Raw genomic sequence first — 17,565 nt, 5'->3', positions numbered from 1 at the left:
ACTCTTGACACCTGGTAGGCCTATGGCAAATTGAGTTTTGATGTCTGCTGTTCTAAGTCCCTGAGGCCTGCTTCTGTATTATTCCTTCAAGGGGGGGGGGGCATTGATTTTGCAGAGATCAGGACTGTGCACTCTCAATACTGAAAAGTGTGGTGCTTGAAAATTATGCAACTCCATTTTAGATTTAGAACTAACCACTCAATAGCTCTGATGTATTGATTTCATTTTCCCTTTCATTCAGTCGTGTGCTTTGATGCCAAGATAAACTTTGATGACAATGCTGAGTTCAGGCAAAAAGAGATATTTGCCATGGATGACAAATCTGAGAATGAGCCTATAGAAAACGAAGCTGCCCAATATGACTTGAAGTACATAGGCCTGGATGGAAACATTGCCTGTTTCGGTAAGCAAAAATGCATTCATACTATAAGTTTCTCGCTTCAATTCAAAAACCTTATGTGTTAAAAGATTGGGGGGGGATAATTTGGAAACCGGGGGAGTTTCAAAACCAGCATGCAATAGGACATGGAGGTATGCAGTCCAATGAAAACCGGTCAACAGTTCTGCCATGCATGCAGGTCTTTGATGATAACTAAAGTTGTCTTTTGGATTCCCAGCCATGTGTTTGACATAACCATTAACAACCATGGAGGCTGCATTCAAATAATCGTATCTCAGCTTAATGAGCCATGGTATGAATGAGCCTCACGGCTGCATCTACATCCCATGGTTCAGAACAAAATAGAAAGTTTGCAGTGAACTTGGCTTTCCCAGGAAACTATGGTTAAGAGCTTCAGATGTTGAAGTTGACTTAATATCCTGGCTTGTTCTGAAGCTGTTCACCGTAGTCTCCCAGGTTGGACGAAACAGGAAACTATAGTTAACTGAAGACTTCCTGGTTTGTTTGCCAGCTCAAAGGTTGAATTCAACGGCTCATTCATAGATTGGCTAATTAAGCTGCGATATGATCGTCCAAACGCGGCCATTTAGTAACATTAAAAATGTGCAGCAGAGCTGTTCTTCACATTTAAGCTGTATGCAGTCATTATCCTTGGCATATGCGCACTCTGTGAACATCAAAGATGCCAAATGATGGTGGGTGGGTGTTTTACTTACTCCACAACTGCATTACAGTACTGGAATTGTCAGCCATGTATCCAAAAAGTTGTCAACATTTGAATAGAAATGAACTCTAAATAACGGAAGAAAAAGTAATTGCTGCCCCAAGGAATCTGGGCAGAATGTTTTGACTGCATACCCAGAACTATCATTTGAATTTAGATTCGGTGTTTTCTGTATTGCTTCCGGTATGGAAAGCCATAGAAGAAAATGTGCTACAGACAATGAATGGGGCCTTTTTAATGGTTCATGCTCTTCTGCACATGCATAGACCTATCCACTGGAGCAAGTCATTATGTTCTGGTGGATGCCAGTCCAGGCTCCGCACCCACCACCCGGGCAAGATTTTAGAATAGCTGAGACCTCAACTAGATGTCACTCAAGCAATCCGTGATCAGAATCTTTCAGTATTTCAAAACATTGAAATAGCCATATGGGACTATTAATGGATCAGGGGAATGGGGAGTGGACTTTAGCTGGCTCCTCCCATGCATTTTCCCCAATCTAAATTGCCTCTCTCCCCCAAGCTGCTATTAGCAATTTGGTGGTGGGGGTAGATAAGCCTCTAGATCTGTGGTTCCCAAATTGGTGGTCTGTTCACCCAGGGGGTCCGTGGCGCCATTTACGTAACAAAAGCTACCATAGATATACAGCGGTACCTCGACTTACGAACGACTCGGCAACCAAAATTTTCGACTTAGGAATGGGGCAAATGGCCGCACGCTTACGAATTTCTCGACATCCGAACGGAAACCGCGGCGGTTTTAGATAGGGTTTTTTCGATTTGCGAATTTTTAGATGGGGTTGCTTCAACTTACGCATTTTTCCCTTTCCAATGCATTCCTATGGGAAATCGTGTTTCCAATGGCGCTTTTCGACTTACAATTTTTTCGACCTACGAAGGTGCCTTCGGAACGGATTAAATTTGTAAGTCGAGGCACCACTGTACCAATTTACACTTTTTAAAGCCTTCATGGGAATTTTTTAAAAAAAATGTAGAGAAGTAGCTTTTTGCTCCTCACAGTTTATGGCACATTGATTTCTCTCCATGCTCAATTGCGAGATTCAGAGATTGTGGTAGAACAAATTTGTAGCTTTGGTACTGAGGTCTTAATCTAACTGGAATTAACATTTTTAAAAGGATTTGTAGCTCATTAAACCAATAGCACAATCAAACTATATGCCTAAAACATCCCATCCGGATTGTAGGCTCCTGTTCAAGGATTTTTTTTTAAAAAAAAGCTTACTTTGTAAAGAAGCAATCATTTTAACGTGCCAAAGCATTTTCTTCTCTCTTACCCAGATGAGTTAATGTATTTGCAACACAGGCAACATTTAACATAGCAGAGGTGTCAACCATTAAAAAAGAAGATAAAATCTAAAGCATTGTCATCAAAAGAATATCCAGTGGGAGTTTGGTTAAAAGAAGAACTGAGTTTTTAAATATTTTCCAACAGGATGTTAGCTTTATGCCAAGGTTAATGAAATTAGACATGGTCCATAAAACTGCCAGGGGAATTAAGGGATCAGTGGTAAGTGAAGGAGACGTTTCGTGGGGTTTCTGCTGGTTTCAGAACATGGTTTTTGCTCCTAATTCCCTGGGAAAGTATATGCAAGTTCAGAACATAAAACTGTGAAAACATCATTGTATTATGCACAATTAAAATTATGCCTCATTTATTAAGTACTAATCTATTAAAATTACCCTATGAATGGGCATACTTTAGCCTGCAAGTCACATGCAGTCCCCAAGCAAGGTTTGCTTTCTGTTTTCTTCCTAGCATCTGTCAGGGTTCCTCTCTTTATACAAAACCAGTGGGGAGCCTGCAACAAAACGTTGCAGTATATCTCCTGACTCTAGAAGGGACTGTTCCTCTTCAGCCAGCCTGGAAAAGGAACCTTGTGCCACTGTTTTGGACTTCTTAGCACCCCATTTCCCCCCCCCACCCCACCATACTACTTTGGGCCTTGAACCTAGTGGTGCAGCTGGAGTTCAACCATGAAGCCAAAGTCCAGGACTCTGCAAATCACCACTCAGAGAATGGTAGTTGGAGAGTCAACAGCAAACAGGCCCACTGGTAGGGTTGCCAGACTCAATAGAGGACAGGACTTCTGTGCCTTTAATTGCCCTGCTCTCTTTTGAGTCTGGAAACCTTAAAGAGAAACCAGCAGACCCTTTGTTTAATTTCCAAGCAATAATAATAATCAGATTTATAGTCAGGGGTGCATGGCCAGACACATACATGGCGACCTTCGCAGACATAAAATGAAGAAATCCTGTATTTTAGCAAAGCTGTGATCGTGGCAGAGGTTTGTCCTGCCCTCCACAATCAAATGGTAGCAAGATAGAAAGGACTTCGTTTATAGAATTCCTAGCAAACCCAGAACTTCCCTTTTCAGACAGTGCAATCTTGCATTTATTTTCTCGTTGTGTTGCTGTCCTGGAAGGCCCACTTTAAAAAGAAAAAAAGGGGGGGAAGCACCCTTTAATTTACAAATGTATTTACTTAAGATATGGTAAGGAGTCCTTCAAGTATGTTGAAACCACTTCTTTAATTTGGGTTGTTCCATTTTGCTTTCAAACTGATAGGCACCTGAACCACTTGAATTTAAGGCTTGGTGATGATCTGTATGATTTAAATCACATCCCAGAGAGTCAGTGTGGTGTGGTGGTTAGAGCTTTGGACTATGACCTGGGAGACCAGGGTTCAATTCCTCGCTCAGCCACGGAGCTCACTGGGTGAACTTGGGCTGGCCGCTGCCTCTCAGCCTAGCCTACCTCACAGGGTTGTTTGTGGGGAATAAATGAAGAGGTGGAGAACCACATATGCCGCCTTGAGCTCCTTGGGGGGAAAGAGAGGACATAAATAAAATAAAATAAACAAACAAATAAACTTCAGCTAGCATTTTAAGGCACCTCCCATTTCGTGCTCCTCTTTTTCAACACTCCATGTACCACAGTGCTCCCTAACTCTTCTTAAAGAATGCATATATTTTAAGGAGTGTGTGCGTGTGAATGAGCAAGCACCAAGTACACTTGCAAATAGCGCTGCTCTATTTCCAGAGATAAATGGCAATTGCAGCAAAGAGCAGGAAGCTGCTGTGTGGCCTTTCTTTCTGACACGCCCCCCCCCCAATAGTGAAACGTGTCTTAGTCCATTTGGTTCTGCATAATCACTGGGGGGGGGGGGTTGAATCAATAAATAGCAGCCTAAGAATGCCAGGCACCAAATATTGCTGATGTCTTCTTTGTGTCCATGTGCATTAAACCTGAGGGTCCATCTTTTTTACACTGTTCCCTGCTCTCTCTCTCTTTCTCTATTTATTGTATTATTAGTTACAGCGTTTTTCTACCGCTCTTAAATGCTAACTTCTCTGGGTAGTGGTAGTGGTAGTGGCACTTTTTAAACGACATCCATAGGAGTCTGCATCTCGTCATTTTAAAATGAGCAACTCTGATTCTCTTAATTGCAGTCAATGGCGCTGGGCTTGCTATGGCAACATGCGATATCATTTCCCTCAATGGCGGAAAGCCTGCCAACTTCCTGGACCTTGGTGGAGGCGTGAAAGAAGCACAAGTATATCAAGCATTCAAACTGCTCACTGCTGATCCCAAGGTAAAACCTGTTGACTCCGCACAGACGCTTTCTCGATGCACTCGTATGTTTGTCTTCATAAAGCCAAAAGGTATGCACTGAGCAGCATCGAATGCAGCAATTCTCTGAAGTTGTGACAGTTCGAGTCTCCTTGGCTCAGTCCCGTTCAGCTACAAGAGAAGGGCCTTAATGGCTCAGTGGCAGAGCTCCAAACTGGCAGAGAGGAAATGCCATAGCTCCATGGGCTGGTAGCTTCACATGCAGGCATCTCCCGTTTGTGCATGCAGATGTACAGCCCCACCCCTAGCACAAAGTTATTCCCAGCCCTGCTGATCTGTCTCAACACCCCCTTTTGATTTTGGAGACATGCATCTGCATTCCTGGCCCCCGGTTGTTATGTGTGCTTGGGCCGCTCACAACTACAGCTTGATCCCGGGAGTGGGTTCACCACCTTCTGTAAACCTTCAGCTCAGGTTCACAGTCTAGCACAAAATCTTTCTGTGGTCCCGTTGTTCTGATTCCTTTGGAAGTAACACCAAGCACCTTTTTCACCCAGCCACAATTTTATTGTATTTGAAATATTTAAATATATTGATTGTATCAGGGGCAGATGGGGCTCTTCAACCTGAGAAGGTAGCCCATGTAGGAGGAGGACAGCTCTGATCCTCACCCTCCACTGCTTTGCAGGATATCTTTTGAGAAGAAAGGGCCAAGGAGTAAACCCTACATAAATCCAGAGTGAAGTCCCTAAGATAGTTGGGTGGTGCCTTGTACACCTCCTTCCGGCAACTCCTACAGCCAAACTGATGCCAAACGTATTGCTCTGTTTTCCTTTCGACCACAGGCTGGGAGGAGGGTCTTGTCATCTGGGCAGCCCAGGAACCTCCCTAGACATTGTCCAGGCTTGCGCCCTGGAGAGGTCACTTCAGTGCTGCTAACGCTGTGCTTTGACTTCACCCCTGAAGGCGCACTCCATTGTCTTTTGAGATAGATGGATGTTGATTGTATGTATGCAAAGTGTAAGGAGGAAATCATGTCATAAAACTTAGCAGGCATTTGGCCGTTTCCACCACAGCCATTGCATTTTGAAGCTAGCAAGCCCAGTAAGTCTTATCTCCCAATGCCACACTTTTATGCATTCCTAGTTGTGTGGGAGCCATTTCTGTGGGGCTGTCTCAGAAGGTGGTGGGCTCTCCTTCATTGGAGGTTGGATGGCCATCTGCCAGGAATTTAGCTGCAATTCCTGCATTGCAGGGAGTTGTACCAGATGTAGCTTGGGGCCCCATCCATTCTATTATTCTGAGTTCCTGCACCACTGTGATACAATGAGCACCTGAATACAGAATATATGCAGACCGCTTTCACACTTGCTCACCATGCCAGTCGTGTAATGCCATTTTATTGGGTCGCTTATGTGGATATTCTAATGGTGTGAAGGAGAGAAGCACAGGAGTCTTGATGGGGTATTTATAAATTTCCCAACAGCCTGGAATCACAGTGCAGTGAGAAGCAGTTCCATTGTTCTTAGCTGAGTATGTAAAAAGGGGCATGAACTGAGTCAGTTGGGCAGGAAAGACTAGTATAATTACCCCTGCCTACATTTCCCCCCATATTCACATTGCTGTAGCAGTGACTGGCATCGTGCCATGATTCAAGGGGTAAATGTGAGTGGCGGCAAAGAAACAACACCACAACTGGATTTTTGTACGCTGTTCGCCAAACAACAGCTCGGTTGGTAGAACATGAGGGTTGTGGGTTTGAGCCCGACGTTGGGCAAAAGATTCCTCCACTGCAGGGGGTTGGACTAGATGGCCCTCGTGGTCCCTTCCAGCTCTACAATTCTATTATTCTATTATCACCATCTCAGAAACATCGAGTTTCAATTCCTGGCTTTGCTAGAGATTTTCTATGGCAAATGAATCAAAGGGCCTGGTGCATTTGATCATAGTGTCTATTCCATTTGGTGTTTTTTCTTTCTTTTTAATCCGTCGCAATTTTGTTTAATAATTCTGATTTCCTTTCATCTGCTCCTTTTGTTTTTTTCTGTTTCATGTTATCTCTTTTAATTAATATTATCCACTTGGCTCTCTGATAGAAATGCTTCCTGTTCTGTAAGTCGGAGGGAATTTGGCCACCTCGAGCTTGCTTCTCTCCCTCCCTCCCTCGCCATGTTTGTTCTCTTTCACTCTTTCCACTTTTACTTTCTCGGTTCTTCCTCCAGCTTGCGTCCTGCTGCTTTTCAGAATATGTCTTTTTAGTTTTCACTTTCATTTTATATATATATATATATAAAGCATCCCACTGAACAGATGGGCTTTTGCCTTCCTTTGTAAAATAAGTGCCCTGCTAAAAGCGGTGTCTGCCCTTGGGCGCCTTGCTAATAGGAATGTCAGGCCTTGACAGGTAGGTACAATTGGAGCCTGTGGCTTTGTCCACTGTAGATTTCAAATCAGACTGAAATTATTGCCATCCTTTTTTTAAAAAAAACAAAAAAGGGAAAAATATTAACCCCATTGGCTTTGACTGTATGCCTCTGTATACCATTGCTATTGCTTCCTGAGTTGTTGCTTTTAAAATATATTCATGCTGCAGTTCCCTTTAAATCAAACGCATCTAAGCTGCCTGTCCCTTTAGCCCTGCAGAGTGAGGCTGATCTTAAGCGTTGCCCCTCGTGCCACTGCTTTAGTTGTGCACACCAGAGAGATCACGTCACCTTTTCCTTTCCACAGCAAGTTATGAGGAATATTGCAGGCGGAGCCGAATTGGGATTTCCATCGAAATATTTCAAGCGATCTGTCTCCTGTTCAATGCAGACATGCATCAGCTATGCATGGTTTCAGAAGAAGAATTACAGATTGCCTCTTTTTCATAATCAGTACTCCTATAGTGTGGGGAAGTTTTCAGGGCACTGTTTGTTGGAATGTAACAGACAGGAACGCTTTTTTGCAAAGCCTTTCTAAAAATCCGCCTGCTCCACTTACATTTCCTCTTGTCTCTTCGGCATTGCTTCCCATTCATCTGCCTCAAATCACATTGTGTTTATGTTGCTGAAAAGAACTGTTTGGCCTTCCACCGCTGGCCAAGACTGGGACAGACAGCATCAGGACATTCATTCCCTGAGATGCTGTAGCCTTGAGATGCTGTAGCCAAGCTACTCCTCAAATCACTATACTATCTGCTCTCAGATCCAGCACAAGCTCCCTGTCCTTACCTTCAGAACCCTCCATGGACTTGCCCTCCCCTACTTCCTTTGCTCTTTTATTACATCCCTGTCTTCACTTTTCCAGCTCCACCAACACCTGAAGGTCCCCTCCTTCCTCGTAGACCTGTGTGATGCCACCTCTTCCTGTTTTCAGATCCCTCCTCGAAGTCCACCTTTTCCATGAAGCCTTTGGTACTATCCTTTAGCGCCTCCCATGCCCTCCGGTGACTCAGTGTGCAACTAAGCCTAGGCACATGTTACTGAAACAACTGCATGTTGCTTCCCTGTTCAGCCTTGTCTCTACCAACCTCCCTCCTTCTGTTGTTTCTCCTCTGTGAAATTCTAGATTGTAAGCTCTTCACAGCAGGGACCTGGACTATTCCACTCTATAATGCACATCCATGTACACTGATGGTGCAGTGAAAACTATTCTTATTCTTATATTTGCACCTGCCTTTTCCACCCCTAAAGGCAGCAGTGGACAGCACAGAGGGGTGCTGCTGCTCTGCTTGATGGCAGAATTGCTATGACTTACTAGGATGGGGGCAGGGGCATGGTGAAGGCAAGATCAGAGCTGTGCAGCAGTGGGAGCACCCGATCAGCCCTGCCAGCATGCCTGCACAACCCTGATCTTGCCTCTGCCCCACACCGTCCCAGTCCACAGTGATGCTGCTGTCATTAGGGCAGCAGCAGAGCACCATTCCAGACACCAGTTGCTTCAGGTCTCAAAACACAGTTGCCGCAAGACCTCTCCTCACCTTTATAGTGCAGCGTCCAGATTACAAGACGGGCAGGTGTGGGTGGGGAAGTTTACTTGTAACGACTTCCTTAGATGCTGTTTTTAGAAAGCTAGAGGAAGAGCATGGTTTGGCTAAACCAGGCATCCCCAAACTTCGGCCCTGCAGATGTTTTGGACTACAATTCCCATCATCCCTGACCACTGGTCCTGTTAGCTAGGGATCATGGGAGTTGTAGCCCAAAACATCTGGAGGGCCACAGTTTGGGGTGCCTGGGCTAAACGTTCTTCGCCACAATTGGAGCACTGATGCCACGCCTCTCTCATCCTTCCCCCTATCCTTCAAGGTTCAAGACGGGCTGCCATTAGACTTTCAGGCATTCCCTTCTGGGAAGCATTGTTGACATTGCCATGATAAAATGTTCAGTGGCCATTACTGAATGGGAGTGGCTAATTGCATCCAAGAATTGAAATCTTTATATATCTGGTATGGTGGGGGTGGGGAAATAATACCCCGCCATTGTTGTGACAATCAGACTTCAGAATCCAGTTACAGTGATGCCTTGCAAGACGAATTTAATTCGTTCCGCGAGTCAATTTGTTTTGCAAAAAATTCATCTTGCGAATCGCGGTTTCCCATAGGAATGCATTGAAATTTCTTTTCTTGCCCATAGGAATGCATTAATTAAATTTCAACGCATTAATTAAATTTCAATGCGTTCCTATGGGAAACCGCGATTCTCAAGACGAATTTTTTGCAAGACAAATGCGTCTTGCAGGGCATTCGTCTTGCGAGGTACCACTGTATTTCTAGGCATGTCTTGCATTGTAATTAGGTTCTGTAAGTTGCTCTCCTCTTTCCGACTGATTATTTGAGCAATGGTATCAGTATACAGAAAGCCCACCGTGTTGAAACAAACCCTTACTGTTTCAGGGGCATGGTTTTCTATAAACAAGAAACTGAGTAATAAAAGAAGTTTATTCGAGGTCACTAATGCTTCTGTGGTCAAGTTCAGATGCAGATCTCACACAACTCCTCTGTAAGCATAGCAGGGGAGGCTGTCCGCTCTGCTTAGGACTGACCTGTGTGAACACTTGTTTCCTTTCCATAAGGCAGAAGGATCACACAAACCTTTGCATGTGACTGCAACACACTCGCTGTAGGCATGGTGTAAGCTCGGGTCCTGCTTCCCGGCTTTCCCAGAATCTTGTTGGCCATGGTGAGAACAAAACACTGGACAAGCTGCGACCTTTGACCTGATCCAGAAGGGCTGTTCTTCTACACTCACACTCATATATCAGTGGAGTACCTGCTAGAGACAAGTGATTGACTCAGGTTATGTTGAGTGTGTCTAATGCTTGGCTGTGGTCAATTGTGCATTCTTAATTGTTAGAATTTTGCCCTTGGACCAAAATCTGCTTTAGATTATTCCTTCTTTATTTGCTTAAAAAAGAAAATCAATCATTTCTGTATAAAATACCCAAGGCAGCTAACAAAATAACCACCAAAACAAAAATTAATTAAAACATGACATTAATAAATTTAAAGTGGTGCTTAAAAAAAAAACCATAGCAGCGTAGGGAGTTAAATAAGTAGATAGATAGCAGTAGAAAAGTATAGGTAGCCAAACTGCCATGGCATCATATGGCCACAGAAATGAGGACTAGGTGGGTTCTGAAATTGTCTCTTTTTAAAACGAGGTAATGTTATTTTGAAAGTAGGTTTGAAAAGGCAGGAATAGCGCGGTATCTCTTGCTAACGGAACAGAAGCTTCTACTTATAATATTTAGAATATGGTCAATAATAACATTAGACCTTTAATCAAACCAGCTGATTATTAATAACTCTTTACTTGTCGTATTCAGAGGAGATTATATTGACTGACATTTCTCCAACACTGTAAAATGTTGGCTATTGGCAGCTGTTAGCTTCCATAAATGGAATAATTGATGACAAGCTTAATTTGTTTTCTTCTGCAGCCATGCCTCAGTCCAAACACAGACTGTTGTTTTCTGAATATGGAATAAGCATTTCTTATTCATGTCACTTTTCTTAAGCTTGTTTACTCCTGTCCAACGAATCACTTCTGTCTAAGGCAGCGAAGGTAAAATAATGGCAGGGGAACATCAATGCCATTATGGTGTGTGTGTGTGTGTGTGTGTGTGTGTGTGTGTGTGTGTGTGAATTGGAGATCTTTTGGCTTTCCATTTTCTCAACATCTCAGGCAGTGATCAGAATCCTGAAAAGAAGGTATCATTAAATATTTCTGCTATTTGCTTATTTTCGAAGCTGCCGCGGCTATAAAGATAATACCAGTTGTCCTTTTAAAAAATGCTTTCTTACCACTGCTGTTTTCCTTTTGAAGCAACAATTCTTCTGGATTTCCTTCCCTAAAATTGCAGCCTGTTCTGCAGCATAACGGGCAGCTTTTCTGATTATCAAGCATAACAGAGGTCAAATGGTGGAAGAGGAAATAAATTATATTTAAGATGAATATTGAAACAAAAAAAACAGAAAGTGGAGATAGAGGAGGGAGAAATATACTTTCTTCCTCCTTAATTAATTAATTACATTAATTTTAATGTATTTTAATCATTGTTGGAAGCCGCCCAGAGTGGCTGGGGAAATCCAGCCTGATGGATGGAGTACAAATAATAATAATAATAATAATAATAATAATAATAATAATAATAATAATAATATATTATTATTATTATTATTATCATTATTAAGCACCACAAATAAGTATGCTGTTGCAATTGATGTAGGAGGTGGAAGAACCTGCCCCCACCCCATTTAGAAAACCTCTGGCTTCCATTAAAATACATTAAGCTGCTTGCAATGATGACTTTGGACACTCAGTTTTGTGGGGTGGTAAAGAGAATTGCATTTGAAGAAGGGTTAAACGCCACCTCTTTTAGCGCTGCTATTCCAATCCAGTCTCTGTTAAAAATAGATCCAACCATGGACTCTGCATCTCGCATGTACATTAACGGTACCAATTCCTGACTGAAGCTCATTCTGGCACCGTCTGCAGTAGAAAGAGCTTCGTCCCAAAGTATATTTTCCTCCCCTCCCCAGTGTGGGTGAATCTTCATGGCAGTTCCAACTACTGTTCCTTTTCCGCCAGCGCCAAGCAAGTTGCTTGGCTCAAGGCAATTCGAGGCAGCCTTAAAGAGGGTCCTTCATTACTGCTGCGTTTAAATCAGTCTCTCATAAAAGACTTTTGCATTTCTTGGGCGTAGTCCAGATAAGATAAAAGTGCCTGAGTGCCATTCAAATCAATGAGACTTCAGTCCACATTGAGGCACTTGAGCTGCATTGAATGTAGCTGGGCTGAAGAATGCCTTTGCCTTTTTTATGGATTATGCTTCCTGGCACCCAATGACTCTGTAAAGGCTTCTATTATTTGTTTGTTTTAAGTGGATGCAACACACACACACACACACACACACACACACACACACACACACACCGCTGTCCAGTATACCATTGCTGGCAGACGGTAATGAACGAAGCAAAATGTCAACGGCCTTCCCTTCTAAATGTAACGCAGAATGTCAGGAGTGGATTTATTTGAATTGTCAGATTGCATAAAAAAATTCCTTCAGTAGCACCTTAAAGACCAACTAAGTTTTTATTTTGGTATGAGCTTTCGTGTGCATGCACACTTCTTCAGATACAGTGAAATGGAAGTTTCCAGGCACTTATGTAGAGAAGGGGTGGGGAGGGGTGGGGATGGGGAGGGGGGATCACTCAGAAGGGTGGTGGAAATGGGTGATTGACTGACTGATAGCTGTTGATGACCGCAAACGACTGCAAATGGTTTTGCATGAAAAAGCAAGGGTTGAGATGGCTGAAGATCGCTTATCATGTATAATGAGATAAGAACCCGATATCTCTGTTCAAACCAGGTCCCTCCATGGTTTTGAGCTTGGTGATAAGTTGCAATTCAGCAACTTCTCTTTCCAGTCTATTTCTGAAATTCTTTTGTAGTAAGACAGCTACTTTGAGATCTTGTATAGAATGTCCTGGGAGATTGAAGTGTTCTCCTACTGGTTTTTCTGTCTTCTGGTTCCTGATGTCAGATTTATGTCCATTTATCCTTTGGCGTAGGGTTTGGCCTGTTTGTCCAATATAGAGAGCTGAAGGGCACTGTTGGCATTTGATGGCATACACAATGTTAGAGGATGAGCAATTAAATAGTCCTGAGATGGTATGTTGGATGTTGTTGGGGCCAGTAATGGTGTTGTCTGGGTGTATGTGGCAGCAAAGTTGGCATCTGGGTTTATTGCAGGCTCTGGTACCAGTGTCCATGTTAAGTCTGGTGGTTGTATTATTGTGGGTGAGGAGTTGTTTAAGATTGGGTGGCTGTCTGTAGGCAATGAAAGGTCTTCCTCCCAGAGCTTGAGAAAGGGAGCGGTCATTGTCCAGGAGAGGCTGTAGATCTCTGATGATGCGTTGTACTGTTTTAGCTTGGGAGCTGTATGTGATGACTAGTGGTGTTCTGTTATTTTCTTTTTTGGGTCTGTCTTGCAGCAGGTTCTCTCTAGGTATCTGTCTGGCTCTGTTGATCTGTTGTTTAACTTCATCAGGTGGATATTTTAGTTCTAAAAAGGTTTGCTGTAGATCTCTTAGGTGAGATTCTCTGTCTGTAGAGTTGGAACAGATGCGGTTGTAACGTAAGGCCTGGCTGTATACGATGGATTGTTTGGTATGTTTGGGATGGTAGCTAGAAGCATGTAGATATGTTTGTCGGTCAGTTGGTTTTCTGTATAAGGTGGTGTCTATACGTCCATCCTGTATTTTTATAGTAGTGTCCAAAAAATGTATTTCTTGCATAGATTGGTTCATTGTTAGGTTGATGGTGGGGTGAAAGTCATTGAATGTCTGGTGGAAGGTTTCCAGGGTCTGTTGTCCATGTGTCCAGATAATAAAAATATCGTCAATGTATCGCAGGTACAGGAGAGGTTTGAGTGGGTAGGAGTTAAGGAAACGTTGTTCTAAATCTGCCATGAAGATGTTGGCATACTGTGGGGCCATGCGGGTGCCCATGGCTGTGCCGCTGATCTGGAGGAACAGGTCATCACCAAATTTGAAGTGGTTGTGGGTAAGGACAAAGTGGCAGAGTTTGGTAGCAAAGTCCGCTGTGGTTTTATCTGAAATGGTGTTCCTTATGGCTTGTAAACCATCATTGTGTGGGATGTTGGTATATAGAGATTCCACATCCATAGTGGCTAGTATAGTATTGTTAGGAAGATTGTTCAAATATTGTATTTTCCTCAGAAAATCTGTGGTGTCACGTACGTAGCTGGGAGCACTGATAGCATATGGTTTCAGAACAGAGTCCATATAGCCGGAAACACCCACTGTAATGGTGCCAATACCTGAGATGATGGGGCGTCCTGGGTTTCCTGGTTTGTGTATTTTGGGTAGAAGATAGAAAGTTCCTGGCCGAGGTTCCGCTGGTGTGTTTGTGAGGATCTGTTCTTGGATGTGTAGGGGTAGCTCCTTAATAATCTTGTTCAGTTCTTTTTTGTATGCTTGTGTGGGGTCTGAGTCCAATTTCATGTAAAAGGCAGTATTGGAAAGTTGTCTGTGGGCCTCTTGGATGTAATCAGTTTTGTTCATGATGACGACAGCTCCATGACATGTCAGATTGCATGTCATTAGGTAATAGAGAAGCAACCATATTTTTCTGTGGTCATTAACAAGCCTTTTGCATTCCGATTCAAATAACCATGCATCTTTTACACGCCTCATTGCCCAGTTCTCCTCTGCGCAGCATGAAAACGTCTTTCATTTGTGACTTGCTTCCCCCACCCCCACCCCACCCCCACCCCATGCAAGGAATGCAGTATGAAGTTGCTGGGAAGCTAGAGGAGAGTTGGGGCCAAGAAAAGAAAGTTTATTGCTCAAAAGGCATAGGCAGGGGTCAGCAAACTTTTTCAACAGTGTGCTGGTCCACTGTCCCTCAGACCTTGTGGGGAGCCGGACTATTTTTGGGGGGGGGTGGGGGGGATGAACAAATTCCTATGCCCCACAAATAACCCAGAGGTGCATTTTAAATAAAAGCACACATTCTACTCATGCAAAAATACCAGGCACGCCCCACAAATAACCCAGAGGTGCATTTTAAATAAAAGCACACATTCTACAGTACTCCTGTAAAAACACACTGGTTCCCGGACCGTTCGAGGGCTGGATTGAGAAGGCGATTGGGCTGGATCTTGCCCCCGGGCCTTAGTTTGCCTACCCATGGGCATAGAGCTAATAAGATTAAACTATGACCCACATCACCTGGCCTGCGGAGGGACTTGTGCTTAGGCATGAGGTCACCCTGGGTAGAGCATAATGTCTTGCATGCAGCCCTTAGCATCTCCACTGTCTAAGATGCAAGAGAGCATCCATCCCTGGGCTGGGTGATTCCACATAGTTCTAGGGTTCATAAATTCAAATGGAGATGATACAGATGAGGGATTGGCAACCTTTTGAGGACAGTGGACACACTGGAAATTTTGAGAAAGGGTTGTGGGTGCCAGTAACAAAATGGCTGGCATGGGATGGGTGGCATATCACAAAGTGGCTGCTGTGGACATGCATAGCTGCCAAGTCTCCTGTTTCCCCCGGGAAAACCCATTTTTTCTTACCTTTTCCCGGTGGTCCCCCGTATCACTTCGTCTCCCGTTTTTCTCCATTATTTTCTCCTGCCGGCGGCCATTTTTTTTCTTTCCGATTTGCCCTTCTATGGGCACCAAAAATGGCCGCCGCCAGCTTCAAAAGTCGCATCTACGCATGTCCGGAAGTGCATAGACGTGACTTCCGGTGTTGGCGGCGGCCATTTTGGTGCCCATAGATGGGCGAAGCGACACCGGAAGTTGCGTCGGCACACTTCCTGACATGTGTACAAGCGACTTTTGAAGCCGGTGGCGGCCATTTTGGGTGCCCATAGAAGGGCAAAGCAACACCGGAAGTTACATCGACGCAACTTCCGGTGTAAAATGGCTGCCGGTCCCGGATTCTGCAGTCCGGAACTTGGAAGGTAAGGACATGTGGCATAGCACAAAATGGCTACGACATCCAAAAGGACAGAAAAAGGATAGAATCACACAAAATGGTGTGAGGTGAGCTTTTTGTACCTCCTTTCTGTATGAGGAAGAGGTTGTTCAGCCCTGGAATACAATGAAATACAGCCATGTTTAAGGGTGCAGGTTCACTCTAAGACAGATTGAGCCAGGAACTGAGCAGGAAGAGGAAACAGTCTTTTGTGCATTATGGATTTTTGAGGCAATATTTACTAAGACCTTTCTCAGGTGCCATAGATTGCAGCCCCCCACCCACACACACAAGGCTTTAAGCATAATCATCAAAGGCATATCTGAATACCCAGGGTCCAAACAAACTCCCCCACAAACTCTTGCCCACAAAAGTCTCTCAATGAGAAGAATTCCTGGAAACAGCGAACATCACCCTAGTCTCTCACTCTAGCCTTGCTTTTTATAGGAGGCCCAAGGTGGATGGTCGTTCCTCAGGCTGCCCATAGCTACATTCAGCTGCACTCTGCTCACCTAATTCGGATGGCACTCAATAAAAATACTAATATACAATAGAAAACACTTAGTCTGCGATTGGTTGTTTTACCGGCAACTAACTGGGTGTTCAGGCAAGCGGTTTTCATTTTGTATCGTTGCATTTTGTGCATTTAATTTTCCAGTGTTTTCCTTTCCCAACCCCTCCCTCCTTTTTGGGGAGCAGACGTTTTCTGCCATGATTTAGTGCACTGTCCTTCCTTATTACAAGGTAGAACCTTCATTTGCTGTGTGGGCATTTTTCAAGCCATTGGAAGGAGAAGTGATTTAATACCTTTTTATTTGATGAATGGAGATGTAATGGTTTGCTTAGAGTGGGTGTGTGTGTGTGTGTTAATGGAGGCATTGTCAAACTTAGCCACAAAGTCCTACGCTAGCAGAAGCATGCTAACATGAGGCTTGATGCCAGCAAGGCTTAATTAACCATTAAAATTCTTTACAGGTGCTGAATCCCTTTCATTTTGAAATAGGTATGAACAGCTTAACCACAGAGCATGGATACAGGCCTGTGGGCCTGATTCGGCTTCTAAAACAATTTGGTTTGCTTCCAGACAAGGAATTTAGTGTGGAATTGCTGTTCTGCATTCACACACTTTCTGTGTGCGAATACTTAATATCATCATCATCATCATCCAGTCTTCGTCCTCTTCCACTTTCTTTAGTCTTTACTTAGACTGAAGGAAATCTGTCCTTTTCTGAATTAACAAAATTTGGAGCAGTAGCACATGATCTTCAGGCAAGGGCATCCATGGGCGGTGAGGCGAGAGGAGTATGGGCAGTTGCTCCCATTGAATGAATAATCCCAATTTTTCCAGCAGAAAAATAGAACAAAAACCATCAGTGAAAACGGGAATTGTATTAATGAAGTTCCCTTAATCTGTGTGTATTTTGTTATAAGGTAAAGGGTGGCGCTGTGGGTTAAACCACAGAGCCCAGGGCTTGCCAATCAGAAGGTCGGCGGTTCGAATCCCCACGACGGGGTGAGCTCCCGTTGCTCGGTCCCAGCTCCTACCCAACCTAGCAGTTCGAAAGCACCTCAAAGTGCAAGTAGATAAATAGGTACCCCTACAGTGGGAAGGTAAACGGCGTTTCAGTGCGCTGCTCTGGTTCGCCAGAAGCGGCTTTGTCATGCTGGCCACATGACCTGGAAGCTGTATGCCGGCTCCCTCGGCCAATAAGGCGAAATGAGCGTCGCAACCCCAGAGTCGGTCATGACTGGACCTAATGGTCAGGGGTCCCTTTACCTTTAAAGGTAAAGGATCCCTGAAAGGTTAAGTCCAGTCAAAGGCAACTATGGGGTTGCGACACTCGTCTCGCTTCAG

At 44.0% G+C, this 17,565-nt stretch overlaps 1 protein-coding gene across 1 annotated transcript in view; it reads left to right on the top strand.

The window, feature by feature from the left end:
• The window catches only part of SUCLG2 (succinate-CoA ligase GDP-forming subunit beta), a 224,386-nt gene that overhangs the window by 143,427 nt on the left and 63,394 nt on the right, over positions 1-17,565 (top strand). Inside the window, exons 8-9 of the mRNA XM_035106696.2 lie at positions 242-403; positions 4,594-4,736. Coding sequence (XP_034962587.1) covers positions 242-403; positions 4,594-4,736 — 305 coding nt within the window. The remainder of the gene's footprint in view (positions 1-241; positions 404-4,593; positions 4,737-17,565) is intronic.

This window comes from Zootoca vivipara, chromosome 2 (assembly GCF_963506605.1).
Source record: "Zootoca vivipara chromosome 2, rZooViv1.1, whole genome shotgun sequence".
NCBI lineage: Eukaryota > Metazoa > Chordata > Lepidosauria > Squamata > Lacertidae > Zootoca > Zootoca vivipara.
This window is presented reverse-complemented; position numbering and strand designations above follow the sequence as displayed.